We start from the raw sequence: 15,387 nt of genomic DNA, 5'->3' as shown, positions 1-15,387 counted from the left end.
ATTTAATGCTCGGATATTTTGTTACATTTTTCGTTAATGAATAAAGATCACACATAGCATTAATCATTTCTTCCTGAAATATAGATACAGGACTTACTTCAGTGTTCTGATCAGGTTCTTTTTCATCGGAGGTGTTGGATGACTCAACAACCTTAATACAGTAAAACCTCTATATAGGAATACTCTATATAAGAATAACCTCCAATTTGTTATAAAAAATTTCGGTCCCAACTTGGGCCGGTTATAAATAAGAATAACCTCCCAAATGTTAATTGTTATACATAATCCAAGTCCCACCTTTAGAAACTATACCTCTATATAGGAATAATTATGTAAATAATGTATATATGTATTAAGGATTTAAACAAAATTTATTAAAAATTTTAAAAATTATTGAGATTAAATATGAGTTGGCACACAAATTCCAACTTTAACTATAAATTCTTACCATTTTCCCATAAAACTCTTTTCTTTATGTATTGGAAACTAAACTCAAAACTCTTCCAATTCTTTAGGTATTGGAAATAAAACTCGTAGACTTGATATGCTAAACATTAATTTGTTTTATTAAACTAAACTCAAAACTCTTCCAATTAGAAAGTTCTTATTGTTGTTAAATTTATAAACTTTAAGTGTTAGATTTTTTTTTTGGGTACCAAACTCTATATAAGAATAACCTCCCAATTGTTATACAAATTGTCCGATCCCAAACGTATTCCTATATAGAGGTTTTACTGTACTCTGGGTTCTTCTGTATCGATAACCATGAAGCAAATATTGGTAGTTTCAGTAGCTTCATTCTCAGAGGACGGTGTTTCGTCACTATCGCTCCAAGTAGCAACCATGGCCTTCTTATCATGTCTTTTCTCTTTTTTGAGACCTCGAGATCCACTCCTTTGATGTCTTTTGTTTACCAAGGCGAACGTTTCTAATTCTTCAATGAGGATTCTCAATACTTCCTCTTTTACATTCGGTTCTTAGTTGTACAGAGAGCTCTTCACACTCCCACTCTAGTATTTCAACTTCCTTTATAGGCTCAATATTTGTAGGTTCATATCTCTCCTCATCCACCTCTTCCATATACATTCATTGGCCTACTTGTTGGTTTCATTTTGCTATAGCACATCTATTAAGATATGCGGTGGTACATATCTAATTGATAATATGCCTTAGATTCTAACAAGAATGGTGTACCTACCCTATTATCACATTATAGGCCGAACACATTCCTAGGACAAGTTATTCAGAGTTTTCCCATCGCTTGTTAGCTCCATCTTTCACCTTATAATTCAACGCCACTTGTCTAACAATTAGAATAGTATGACCACTCAGACCTACCACATGACTGGACTCAATTTATCCTGACCATTTTTTTGCCACATTTACGGTGCCTAAACAACGATCAGACCAAAACAATTTTTTACCTTTGCGAATTTTGTTCAATATTTTTATATATTTTACTTGTTTCCATTATATAATTTAAAACTTTAAAAACATTTTATAAATTTTTATGAATTATATTACTTACGGACATTATTTTTTACTTGTTTGAATTGTTTCATTGATATTGTTACAAATATATATGTTTTTCTATATTAAATCATTTTAGATTATTATTTCTAGATAGTATAATATATATTTTAATTGCATTTATATAATAATTTATTTATTAACAAATAAAAAATACAAAAATACGCTTTCAAAAAAAATACAACAAATTGATCTCCAAGAGCCTTTTCTATCCGTCGACGAAAAAATAGTAATGGTCTTGTAAATGTTAAGATTATGTGAAGAGACAGACATACCAGTGTTAATGGATGAAGAGGATAAAAATAAGATCAATACCTAGACATGCAGATAATCAGACACAAACAAAAACCACAATTCACATCAACCAATCTCTTTCATTAGACTTCGCTACAATTGCTGAACTGAATGTCCATATTTTGGTCAATTAACAGAGGGTTTTACTGTAATTTCCTCTTATGATTAAGAATAGAATTATATAAAAATGATATAGGATTACAAACACTAATTGGAGCTGAATTTCCAAGTCCGCCTCAAATAAAAGAAAACAATACAAGTCTGAATTCCCATTCTCAACATGTGATTGTTGTTAGTAAGACAAGTACAATAAATACAATTTCAATAGAATGAACTTAACTAATTATTTCAAGGAGATAACTTGTATAAATAATGACCAATTTCATCCTTCCAATGTAAAAGTTAAATAGCAACTAACCAATACAAAATTTCAACCATATTGCTATAAATTTTACCCCTGAAGATAGCTATTGCAAATTGGAAGCTTAATTTCCTGCTTAAAGATTGATATATACACAGTAAAGGAAACTTTTTTATGCATAAAAGTATAGATTCACAACAAGAGAAAAACTGAATGTGGGAGAGAGCTCCAAGAAAAATTTCATTCTCATTTTCTATTAAATGCATGTTAGGAAAATGGGATTATAGGCATACCTTTCAGAAGAAAAAAATCAATTGCATATCTACATTTCCGGCTTGATGTACATGACTGTTCTTTGCTGCACTTCTTCTTAAAGGAGAATATATATGATTTTTAAACAGTTAATCACTTGATGCTGCCACTCTTAACTGGTGTAGGCACCAAGCTTTGTACATCCTTTTTGCTTATTTTTGATTTATCACTTTCTGCTGTTTTCTTCATTTCTATCTCAATTTGCTTGCAATTTTCAACGTGTGATTTGTTGAATACTCTCACAAAGTTTACTAGAGTTGAAACAACTGCATAATACATTTGTTAGTAGATAAAGAATTACCATCCTGAGGCCCCTAAGCTGTTTTTACACATTGAGCCCCTGATTTTTGTATTTTCACACATTTGAGCCCTTGATCATTAATAAACCTACACTTTAATCAAAGGGCTCAATTAGGATAGGGATTCAATCCATAGGTTTATAAATGATAAATAAGGGCTGAATGTGTAAAAATAAAATATCAAGGCCTCAATGTTTAAAAATAAAAAGACATGTAAAAACAACAAAGTTCTAAGGCCTCAGGATCCTTTAATCCTTGCACAAAAAACTGGGAGAATTAGGTGCTGACGTACAGGATGAAATGAGCAAACTCATTGAAGCAAAACAAATAAATAAATTGATTCAACTAGTTAATACCTTGTTCAAATGGACAACGTGCCGGATCTTCTCCAAAATAAAGAATCAATGCATCTACATTTCTACCCTGTAAACTACAAGTGTTACATAATATAATATAATACACTACAAAATCAGATAGTAATTAGAGGAAATAAAAACAATGTACCACTCCAGAATATAAAGAAGCCAAGGATCTCACTTCAGCTTCAGCAAAACGAAGGAACTCCTTCAAAATCTGAAATATTTGAAGATAGATAACATGAGTAAAACAAATCAATAGCAAACACCTGGATGCATGCATTATTTACTGCCAAAGAACTTAAGCTGATCGGTAAGACTCCACCAATAAATTTTTTTATCTCAAACATATCCCGGGCCTCAAATTTCCTTTAGGCTTGAAGCATGTGCAACAATAAATTATCTCCACCTTGTGCTGGAAATTAATCAATGAATAATGCCAGGACTCGAACTCTATGCCTTTTGGTATAAGAGGCTCAGAAACCTTGTAACCCAAACTCCTAAGGGATAGATTAGACTCCAAGATTTGTTTTTACTATTTCTAACATCTGCTAACTGACAATGATAATGATATGATACACTATCTTAGACACATACCAAAGGAGTTTGCATTTCAAATTCTTTATGGTAGCTGCTCAAATAAGATTTTTCAAGAATTCCCTACATATTTTTTATTACTCCATAGTCCATACAATACCAATACTTAGTTTCTTGGGGTGAATATATTGACCTAAGTCCTTTCTGCTAAAGGAATTATACTCCCTGAACATTTATACAAGTTGAACAACTGCTTACTACTATTCCCTTTGTTTTCGAAAGACTTGTCTTTCTAGAAAAATGCTTTCATTCCAAAATATGTCATTTAAAAAACATCATGAGAACATTTAATAATTTTTTCCAAATCTATCATTGTTTAATTTTTATTACAATAAAATTAACAAAGTGCTTTATATTCCAAAAAAAAAAAAATTATAAGTATAATGAAAATACTTTAATAACTTTCTTAATCTATGTGTAAAAACCTTAAAAGATATCCTAGTATATATAAGCTTTAGCAAACAAGCGAATAACAGTTGACAAGCATTAGTAGACATCTCATAAGCATGGGATGAACTATCAAATAATAAAGTTAAATACCTTACAAAAATTCACTGATATGGGACCATCGCTTTCAGAGGTGGAGAGTTCCTGTACAGTTTTTTCCAATCCTTTACTAATAGCTTGCATTTCCTCTGCCATAATTTTCAATTGTATCTAGGTGGAAAACATACATATCAGTCAAAGAATACTAGCTTTCCATATGTGTGTGTATATATATATAAACCACCATCGTATAAAAAGAAACAAATAAAAATAATACCCTTGCTGCAGGTTCCAAATTAGCAAGCTCTTTAGAAAAATCTAGAAGTTCTGGTAGTTTGTCAGCAAGCACCTATAGCATATAAACAAAAAAGTACAATGCAGTACATTAATCAGAATTACCATGATTGCAAACATCTAAGTAGATAGAAACAGAAAATGCTGTTTGAACCTCTTGAAATTCGATGACAAAAGTTTCATATTCAGTAAACAAGATCTCATAAGAAAATACTCCCTCCATTCTCAAATAAGTGTCATTCTAGAATTTTCACACAAATTAAGAAATACAATTAAGATGCACTTAAATTAATAAATTTACATGGATTAACTAAATAAAAATTCTCTCTCCTATAATGATTGGAGAAGAAACTTTGAAAGCTCAAAAAACACATAAATCAAGACAAAATTTAAATGCTTAGACCAAAAAACTATACTAAATTTTATTGAAAAACGAAAACGACACTTAAAAAAGAACAAAAACAATTATCTAAAACGACACTTATTTGAGAATGAAGGGAGTAATAAGTATCATGTCTTTTGAGCATTAGCACAAGATTAATTTTCTTGCAGAACTCCTACTCATCTGCCCATTATCACTAAAAACAGGACGGCTTCCAAAATCAAAACATAACAAAAAACAGTGAAAAAGATCATAGAAGGGAATGGAATGAACATATTTCCAATTTTACATGAGTTTAAGAATTAGAATTCATTCTGCAACTAAATTATGTACTATTTATGAATATTATTGCTTAAATATACACATACAAATTTAGGGGGAAAAAATTACCCTAAAAATTTGAAAAAAAAACAAATTTAAAAGACTGACTAAACACAAATTCAACCTGAAATCTTTCATGATATGAACATGAGTGATCTGAGCCCACTGAAAAACATTACAACTCACAATGACTTAATCCAAACCAATCCGTCCTGTTTTCTCACCTCTATGTTGGACCTTCCTTTACAACTTACTGAGGCTTTACCTACTTTATTGTCATGATTTGGGCCATGTTGGTAAGAGAAGAGGATATAAGGGTTCATATAACCTATGCCAACTATTAATAATTACTTGTCCAAGTGGTTTGTGCCCAAAAGTAAATTAGGCCAGTAGGACTTGGACTGTTAAACGCGTTTTTATATATATTTAGAGCCATATCTGGCTCATAGGAAATCATTACTCCTCAAAATTTTGATTTTATTCATTTATTTAGTTTTTTTTTTTATCTTCCATAATGCCTTTTAGAAAAGATGCAATGCACATATGAAGGTCATTATTGTACAATCTAACAAACTGTTAATTGGAGGGCTTATGTATGGTGAAAACAATTGCCTCGAAGAGCTTATCCCTTCTTGTGATGGTCCATACTAGCTCGAATTTAGAATCAAGTGGATGGTGAAAACGGAAAAAAAATAAAAATAAATAACTAGTTCAATATCCATTTATAGATCCACATGTTTGAACTACACTTTCTATATGGATGTGTCTGCTTGCCTACTCGGGATGTCTAGTCATGGTTGACTTCTTCTTGAGATGTGTGTATGCGTGACTGAAAAGGATAAGGATCTCAAGTTGGCTTTGAATTTGAGAAATCACTTTATAATCGCAATCATCAAATGCAAAATGAATATATGAAATTCAATGTTTACATTTTGGAAATTGGTTATTCATTTATCATTTAATTAAATCTCAAGCATTCATTTTTGCATTAAATGGTTGAGATTTATCAAACATCACCTCTCAAGTTCAAAGCCAACTTGAGAGGATCCAAACCCGTCTAGGAACCATCTTGTGTTTACATTTAGTTCATCAAGTAACAATTTGTACCTTACAAAGATAATGCATGAGAGTCATCTTGTTGTTCCTTGCCCGTGTATCAGTTAGTTTCAGAAGGCTGTCCAACCTGAATCCAATAGCAGCGCCTATATAAAAAAAAAGAAAAAGAAATTACCACTCAATCACGGGCCTTCTCTTTTCTAGTGCAGCTTCTTTTCTAATGCAGATGCATGCGGAATAAAGTATAAAGCAAGTGCTTGATCTTGGTATATTATCATAAAGTGTCATCAAAATTTTGACTTACCCCTAGCAGTTCCTTGATTTAAAGCGTTTCCGAGTGAAAGAATAGTCTGCATGATTCTTTTCAACTTCTCGGAACTCCTTATCTGCTAAGAGCAGTGGCAGCATGATGCAAATATTTTAATACCTACCGAAGTCGTAAAAGGAAAGGTTAAGGGTCAAATATATCCCTACGCTTATTGGGGGAAATCATTTTATCGTGCAAAACAGCCCAATGTTGCCTCATGGTAGAACTTCTAACTCAATTATACCATTTTCCAAGTAAATACCAATGAAAGTACCAACAAATCATTTAGACAGTAACTAACGACAAATTTTCTGATGGAATCAATTGGAAAAGGGTACAATTGAGCTAGGGTTGCCACAATAGGGGCAACAATGAGCCATTTTGTAAGATAAAGAGTAAAACTAATCTTCTCCAATAACTTAGGGGCAAAATTGACCCTTATATCAGAAAGCAAAGAAGAGTGAGAGAGAGAGCAACTTGCCTCTTCTGTTGCACAGTTCACCACATTCAGACTTCTTCTAAGGTCAGAGATCTAGATAGAAACATAAAAATGACAGAACTTGTACTTAAGGCAAAACTGGAAAAGTATCACCCAGCAGGTAAGAGAATCCATTTCTTACCTGAGTAAGAAACTGCATCTTGAATGAGAAGACTCTAAGTTTAGATTCTATTCTTGGTACTTGCATCAACTCTGTGAAAAACTGCCACAGAGATCCATAAACTTATTAATCCAAAATAAATCCAATATACTCAGATTATTTTAACTTTTAAGCATTCATCTCAACTTTGTATCTGTTTTTGCAGTTTCTAATGGATATTTCTCAATTTGAGTCAATCCTTATAAAATGGGGAAGCTATATTATAGGAGGATTAGTGGCGGAATTGATTTCCAATATCTGATGTCTAGAATACTTGAAAACAGTTTCAATTCAAGCATCAAACATATTACTGCATGTAATGTAATGTTGTAGCAGATATTGAATTCTACATACCTGTTCACATTTTCCCAACTTTTCCTTTTCTCCTGTGTAATTCTGAAACAGAATGGGAAAAAAGAAAGCATAACTCAAATAGATAGTAGTATCATCTAGATGGCACTAACAGTAGCAATTAGCTAACGATCAAACTGAATAGAGCACAATACTAAATAGTTCAGTTTACCTTAAGTAGTTCTATCTCTTCTTTTGTTGGACAGAACTTTATGAGGTTTTCAACCTGATCAATATCTAATACTGAATCCTCAAGGGCAAGCACAAACCTCTGAAAACCATAGGTTAAATTGAGGATTAAGATTCAAGAACATATTTCTATTTTCATTCAAGATAAATCTGATAGTAAGCAAAAAAAAAAAACTATCTATAATATTATTTAAGCTCTAGAATATGCTCTAAGAATGTCCATGCACATAATAATATTCACAAGAAGATTCCATGCAATAATATCAAGTAATGACTACAGGTGGCTAAAGTAATAATATATGGCTTATCCATAATGAAAATGGTGAAAGAAATGACATAATAGCAAATTCTAAATGCTAAATTTAGCTTACCGTCAATTCATTCAGCGGTACTTTCACCTTTGAAAGCATTATTTCACAATTATATGCTCGTCTGTGGTCAATCTGAAATGAAATAATATCAAGTAATGGCTACAGTAATACGTACTGAAATTGGTAAATCCACACAAGTCAAACACAAATGCCCACATATTGAGCTTATATGTGTGCGTGTATATATATATATATATATATATAAAAAGAAAAAAGAAAAATCAATTGCAGATGCAAATGCATATGCATATGGATTTGCAATTTGCAAATAAGAATACCAGTTGCACTCTTTCAACTTTAGGTCCCCGTGAGCTTTGGGTGCTCAACTTTCTCCCATGATCTAAATTTGAAGCTGATGCTGAAAAAAGATTCTCGAGCTCAGACATGTCAATCTCTGCAGCCCTAGAAGTGATGAACAGAAAATGCGTAAAAGAACTAGACTGTTGAAAAAAAATTCCAATAAATGATATAAACTACACATTACTTAGACGGTTCCCCAGATTTTTGTGTCTCTGCCCATAAGCTTCCTTGAACAGCTCTTGTTAACTTCAGCCAATGCAAAGGCTTTAGCTTTTTAGCTTGCTGGCTCCTTGTACCTAAATTCCGAGGTAAGCGGCCCTTTGCACTAGAAGAAATAGATGGTAGTGAAGGAGATGGTGGCGCAGGTGTTGAAAGTTGAGATTTACCAAAAGGCATGGGAGGAGCGGGTGCAGATGGAGCAGAAGAGGAGGTGGATGGAGGGGGTGGGGGTGCAGATGGAGCAGAAGAGGAGGTGGATGGAGGGGGTGGGGGTGCAGATGGAGCAGAAGAGGAGGTGGATGGAGGTGGTGGGGGTGGGAGTGCAGATGGAGCAGATGGAGCAGAAGACGAGGTGGATGGAGGTGGTGGGAGAGGGGGTACAGATGGAGCAGAAGAGGAGGTGGATGGAGGTGGTGGGGGAGGGGGTGCTGATGGAGCAGAAGAAGAGGTGGATGGAGGTGGTGGTGAAGGAGGTAGAGATGGAGTAGAAGAGGTGTATGGAGGTGGTGGAGGGGGAGGAGGTCCAACGCAAGTTTTACTATTCTCATTTAGAAGTGGGGTAGGAAGAGGTGGAAGATGTCCACTAGTTTTTCCGTTCTCCCTTAAAGGTGGAGTGGGAGTACGTGATGGAATCGGAGATACAGATTCGACGGTTTGGTTATCCCTCAAAGGAGGCATTGGTGGAGGTATAGGAGATGAGGGAGGGTGAGGTAATGTTGAGGTAGTATCAGAAGTCGCTTTGGGGATGTCCTGAATCTTTTTTTTGAATGAAGCATCTACCGGTTTTGAAACTGAAAGTTGATCGATAGGAGGTGGTGAAGGTGGAAGAGTTACCGAGGTGCTAGACTTCATGAGAGGTTGCTCCAAGGAATCAGTTCCAGGTGAAGCTGCTACTGTCTGATATGCAGCAGCTCTAGATTCCGAATCATCAACATGTGATAGAGGTTTATGACCAGAATCTAGCAATGACTGAGGTTGCTGTTTAGATATTGGATCTGATTGATTGGGACTTTGAAGGCTAGATTTCAAGTATTTCTGCACAGTCTCGTCATACACAGAAGCACCAGAAGATGATTTTAGTGAATGTACATGATCAAACTTTTCTGCTGACGAGATGGAGCTCTTTTTGCCAGTATCAAAGGCCACCACCTTCTTGTTCTCTTGAAGATCTGGTTCCTCCCTTCGAAGGCTTTGAGAGATAAATTGTGCGGTCTGTTGCAAATTGGTGTCGGAATGCTCCTGGACAGTGTTTGACTCACTTATTTGCTGAAGCATATTCAGTGCCAAATCAGGATTAGAATTGCACCAATCAAAAGGACTAAAGATCTCATGAACTTTAGCAAATGCTTCCACTGGCAGACCTTCCTTTGCCTCATAATCATTGAAATCTACTTTAACAATGGAATCAGTAGCATTCATCTCTGAGAAAAGAATCTTGACCCAGATAATACACTTAAGTTAGAGAAAAAAAAAATGGATGCATGCAACAGAAAAGAACAAGGAAAACAAACAATAATAGAAAGTTGCCTAAGGCTAAGAATTACCTCTGCTCTAAAGTCCTTTGGAAATTGGTTCTTAGCATCCCACGGTATGTCAATTTCATCGCGGTTGAGTATCAAGATGTTTGACCTAATAAAAGCTGTGTTAAATGCAGCTCGAAACATCATCTTTTCGTGTTCCATGTCATCATTGAAGGTAATACACTCAAGCACAACATCACCTTGAACATGACAGTTGATGTCAACTTTAATTAGTTCGCTTTCTGCCTGAAAAAAGGATTCGAGAATCATATAACTTGTAGGAGCTTATTGAAGAAAATGCATCATCAGAGATAAAAACAGAAGCACTATGATCTTTCAGTGAACAATTAAAACCAAATCTTCTCTATTGTATTGGAATTCATAGGAATGATAAAGCACAGCTAAATTAAGATCACTATTAATAGAATCCCTCAAAATGAATCTCAAATCCACATACCTCTTTCTGTCATGTGGATAGGCACTTCGCTTCCTCTTGTAGCAACTAACAAAAAGTTCACGTTAATTTTAACCGTTTTTTGGCTTTGTATTGTTAATTGATTCAGTTCGGTTCAAGTCGGTTTTCGGTTTCTGGTTCAATTTTGCTCATCCCTATTTGGCTTCTCTTCTATATGCAAACCCTCTGCATTGATAATCAATGAAATTCTCTAAAGATTCTAACATACCAAATACTTCTGAAAAATACTAGGTAATTAGAAGAAATTATTGATGTTGCTCCAGTCACAATGCATAAACAAATTAGAAAGAGATTTACTATGCTTACAGAACATACATATTAATCAGGAGGGAAAGCCTTTTTCTTTTTTTTTTTTTGCAGCTGAACATCAGCATTCACCTTATTGGAGAATTTATAAATATAAAATCCCTTTTTCTCAAGCATAATCTATATATATTGACCAAGTGAAAGAATCATCATGAAAGAGAAGCGGATAAAGGAAAAATTTGAAGGGCCAGAAGAACCAAAAGGACACCGAATCTATAACATCCCTAAAACCCTAACATATGAGTCTTCCCACATTCATATATGTTTTCATAATTGAATACATACATTTTAGATTCATCTCATTGTCAGTAGAAGTTTCATATGCATAATGCGATTAGTAGAAGATTAGTGTATCGTTAAGATGTAACGATTGGTTAATTGAGTTAGGACTTAAATGAATGAATGAATGAATTCATATGTCCTAAATCTAGTGAGGGGGTTACAGAATCTCTTACATCTTCTCAAATAAATTGAAGAAAACCCCAAAATGCCAACAACGAAGATGATTCAATCCTCTTAATACTATTAGGATTCCTTTATTATTGGAAGTTCGACGGACAAAGTAAATATTCTAATAATCATAGAATCTAGCAAGCTATAAATGTTTAAAAAGGGTTAAAAAAACAAAGACATGTTATTTGAAAATAACTTTGTCATGATTCATCGGTTTAGAAGTATCAAAACTAATTTGCCTATGTTGAAATGATCAGCAGTAATCTAGAGCAATCAGGAGCCCCTGAGATCAAGTCTCAGTATACATTTCAAAAAAAAAAAAAAAACTATATCAACTATACTAAGACATTCTTCCCATTTTGTTCAAATGGAAGTTAAATATGACAACAGCAAAACCAACTAGGACTTTAAACACCTTAAAAGCAAGACTTTTCCTTATTATGAAGCATTGTGGATGATCCGTCTCCATCGTGATATTAAAGGTTCCTCAATTTCAATGACGAGGCAGTTTATCTTGCTGTGTTAGAAGCAGAGATTCACACAGCTAAAAGCTACCTTGGTTTTTAGCAAGTTTGCCTGAAATTCTTAGTTATGAGTCTATTGATGTCCATTTTTTCCATTGTCATTCATGTCCTATCTAAGCTCCGTTTTAGAAACCACCCTAAACCATACAATGTAGCCCAACCTAATATCAACTCCAAAAGTGACAGGTAAAGCAAACGTTACACGAATTAAGGGTCACAATGGCCCCTAAAATTGGCAGCAAGGATCATTCAATTTAACCCAAATTGAATTTTAGGTATCAACTCAGCCCCCAAGTTGGCACTATTTGACAAATTAGCCAAAAATACAATCAGTTTTAATACCTAAAATTTGTAAAATTTGTCAAATATTGCCAACTTAAGGGCTGAGTTGATACCTAAAATTTGTAAAATGGGCTAAATTGATCCTGACTGCCAACTTAGGGGCCACGTTCACCCTTAATTCGATGCTGCGGTCTGAAATATAGGAACAAGTAAGATATGTCAAGTTAGACTCTCTCTAAAGGTTACCAAAATTAACAATGGTGGCATATACAATGCAAATGAAATAGCACCAAAGTGAAGTCCGTATGAAATTACCTGCTTATAAGTGCGGACAGGTTTGATTTTCCTAGGAGATAAACATGGTAGATTCGAAGCTTGATGTGAAACACCATGTCCATACATTCGAAATACCGGACGACAACCCCCTTGTCCATCAAAATCAGGAATAAATCTAATGATAACACAATCCAATGTGAGACCTCGATCCAACGGTGGCCATTCTGAAGCCACATTCCTTCTTGAAACATACTGTAGATACCTCAACTGAGAAGGGATAGGGTTCACTGGAGAAAGCAACTGTAAGAGGTCACGAGGAGCTTGTCTGTAGATCATGTCAAGAGTTTTGTGCTCTCCACTGTACTGGTTCCTATAAATCAATAGTGCTGCAAGCATTAAAGCTAGAACCGGCCAACCAACCCGTTCACAATGCATTAGGAGAAGATTATTTTGTCCAAGTGAAAGCCAACTTTCGCCTGATTTTAGAAAATGGTGGATCACTTCCATTTTGAGCAGAGGGCAACCTTCATATTGCCAAGGGTACTCCATAATGGTCATATCATATTCAGAAAGAATATCAGCAAGCTGGCTTTGTGTCTGTTCCTCATGAAAATTAAACCCCAAGAATGAAGCATCTGGGAAATGTTCTTTAAGTTGACCAATAATACCACCCATATAGGTTTTATAGTTTTGTTCTTGCCAAGCATCGTTGGTAAAGCAGTAATCAAAGACTACATTTACACAAAAAGGAGGTTGTCAGTTATAAAATTACAGGTTAACTTGCTAGTTTGCACCAAATGAAAGGAAGCTAGAGCTTTTTTCAAATTTAAGACCTAAAGTGCCAATAAAAATAGGATTATGAGTTTCAAAGTTATACTGAAAATTCACCTTTGTAAAGGTTCAGTAATACAAGAAAAAGAGTAAAATCCAACAAAAACATGATAGTCCTTTTCAATCATACAATTATGGTAGGGACTATCAACTATTCTGCAAAAAGGACAACGAAGTAACTTAATGGTGATTCTATTCAACCATTATCGAAAAAGCATCCAAAGGTGATTCTATTTAAACCATTATTGAAAAGCATACAACTGAATTGCATGGCATTTCCTCCCCTCTCGGTTTTGTTTGCTTTCATCACATACCCACTAGAAAAGAGAAATGAATGTACTTCAACACTTGATGATTGAACTAAATTATATCTCAACTCAAAAACAAAATAACATAAAAACAAAATGAAGAACCACGAAATTCCAATTCAAATTAACAAAATGAAAATGAAAATAAAAGAACGGACCGTAAACTCGCTCACAGATCTCGAGCAATCCATCAGGTGGCTTCTTGTAGAATAATTTCCGAAACAACGCCATCTTCTTTTTCTTCTTCTATCTCCAATAAATAACAATTGTATGAGCTCGAAAACGACGGATAGACTAGTTGAAATTGAATTTTTTCGTTCAGAAAAGATAATAATCTTAGTTTCTGTGAGAAAGCTGCAACTTGGGTTGTAGATCAAGAATCACAATGAAGTGATTGGATTTTTGTTTGTTTGTTTGTTAACAGTGTCTGAAATCTCTCTCTCGCTCTCTGTTTGCGGAATTTTCCTTCTCACCAAACTGGCGGGTTTCATGATGACGTGGACGCCATTAACGACCGACTTTTGAGCTGATGCACGGGGGCGTTTCCGTAAACTTATTGTTTTCTATTACGAGAAAATTGACACGTTTCCCTCATTGGTTGAAGACTTCTTTTTACACGAACAAAGGGTCTGGCGCTTCAAGTTAGCCCAAATCAATAGTTCAGTTCTTTTAGTTATAGATACTCAAATTAACCCATGATGAAGATATAACATTTTTTTTTTTTTTACTGTGGGTTACTAAACCTAGCCACTAATTTATACTTCTAACCTCGTGAATGGACCGAACTATCCTTTGCACTAAATTTGAAAAAACCTAAAACCTCTCAAGAACCCTATACGATTTTTGCTCAAATCCGGACAAATTAGTGAACCGAATCATGGATGGTGACATAAACCGTAAAGGAAAAGCTAAAGTGGTAAGATTTACCGCTTTATTTCGTTGATTTTTAGATCGAAATGAATCTGTGGGGGGTTTTTATAAATTCGCCGGAATCGCAGTCGGGCGTATGAGAATCACGCCCGATCTGCGGTTCGGGCGTATGAGTATCACGCCCGACCAGTGGTGCGGGCGTGATAGCCACATGCTCGCACCAGTGGTAGGGCATGATACGCATACGCCCGAACCACTGGTCGGACGTGATGCTCATACGCCCGCACCACTGATATGGCGTGATGTTCATACGCCCGACCAGTGGTTCGGGCGTGATTCCCTTACGCCCACATTGTTTTTTTATAAAAATTTATATCATTTAAAATTTTAGTAATTTAGTGTAATTTTATAATTTTAGTTTAATTTTAGTATAAATCTATACTATATATAATTACGGAAGCAGAGAGAAATGAGAAGAAGTGTTTTAGATGTCTTTTTGATGAGTTGTCAACGTAGTAAAAAATCAGATTAAAAATATGTAATTAATTAAAAATAAATATTTAATTAATTAAAAATAACAAATTTATATTTATAAAATAACAAATTTATATTTATAATATCTATACTATATATAATTACGGAAGCAGAGAGAAATAAGAAGAAGTGTTTTAGAGGTCTTTTTGATGAGTTGTCAACGTAGTAAAAAATCAGATTAAAAATATTTAATTAATTAAAAATAAATATTTAATTAATTGAAAATAACAAATTTATATTTATAATATATTAAATAATTACTAGCCTATTAATTAAAATAATAAAAGAAAGCAAGAGTTACGAGAAGATGAAAAAACACAAAGCAAAGGAAATCCAAAAGTCACA

General features: G+C 34.2%; 1 protein-coding gene across 2 annotated transcripts; it reads right to left on the bottom strand.

Moving 5' to 3' along the window:
• Positions 1 to 2,035: 2,035 nt before the first annotated feature.
• LOC136202234 (formin-like protein 13) lies at positions 2,036 to 14,148 on the bottom strand. 2 transcript variants are annotated; one of them, XM_065992736.1, is made up of 17 exons: positions 13,797 to 14,146; positions 12,539 to 13,230; positions 10,208 to 10,429; positions 8,629 to 10,097; positions 8,423 to 8,546; positions 8,145 to 8,216; positions 7,757 to 7,855; positions 7,588 to 7,629; positions 7,216 to 7,296; positions 7,077 to 7,127; positions 6,593 to 6,674; positions 6,340 to 6,434; positions 4,513 to 4,584; positions 4,290 to 4,406; positions 3,301 to 3,369; positions 3,153 to 3,219; positions 2,036 to 2,763 (listed from the first exon to the last, which is right to left on the bottom strand). In XM_065992736.1, exons 1-17 carry the CDS (start codon positions 13,867 to 13,869, stop codon positions 2,591 to 2,593), a joined length of 3,600 nt encoding a protein of 1,199 aa, XP_065848808.1. In that variant the 5' UTR covers positions 13,870 to 14,146; the 3' UTR covers positions 2,036 to 2,590. The 2 variants fall into 2 exon arrangements, 1 of the variants encoding a protein (XP_065848808.1); XR_010674365.1 differs by having other exon boundaries at positions 2,691 to 2,763; positions 4,295 to 4,406; positions 13,797 to 14,148.
• Positions 14,149 to 15,387: the final 1,239 nt, after the last annotated feature.

This window comes from Euphorbia lathyris, chromosome 8, assembly GCF_963576675.1.
Source record: "Euphorbia lathyris chromosome 8, ddEupLath1.1, whole genome shotgun sequence".
Taxonomy (NCBI): Eukaryota; Viridiplantae; Streptophyta; class Magnoliopsida; order Malpighiales; family Euphorbiaceae; genus Euphorbia; species Euphorbia lathyris.
The sequence above is the reverse complement of the archived record's forward strand: the minus strand, read 5'-3'. Positions and strand labels throughout refer to the sequence as shown.

What these genes read in the sequence shown, in the direction of transcription:
- LOC136202234 (XM_065992736.1), bottom strand. Translation starts at nt 13,869, where the DNA reads ATGGCGTTGTTTCGGAAATTATTCTACAAGAAGCCACCTGATGGATTG. An exon ending in GATCTGTGAGCGAGTTTACG is followed by an intron (nt 13,231 to 13,796) that starts GTCCGTTCTTTT and finishes GTGTAAATGTAG; the next exon opens with TCTTTGATTACTGCTTTACC. An exon ending in CTGTCCGCACTTATAAGCAG is followed by an intron (nt 10,430 to 12,538) that starts GTAATTTCATAC and finishes TCCTTTTTTCAG; the next exon opens with GCAGAAAGCGAACTAATTAA.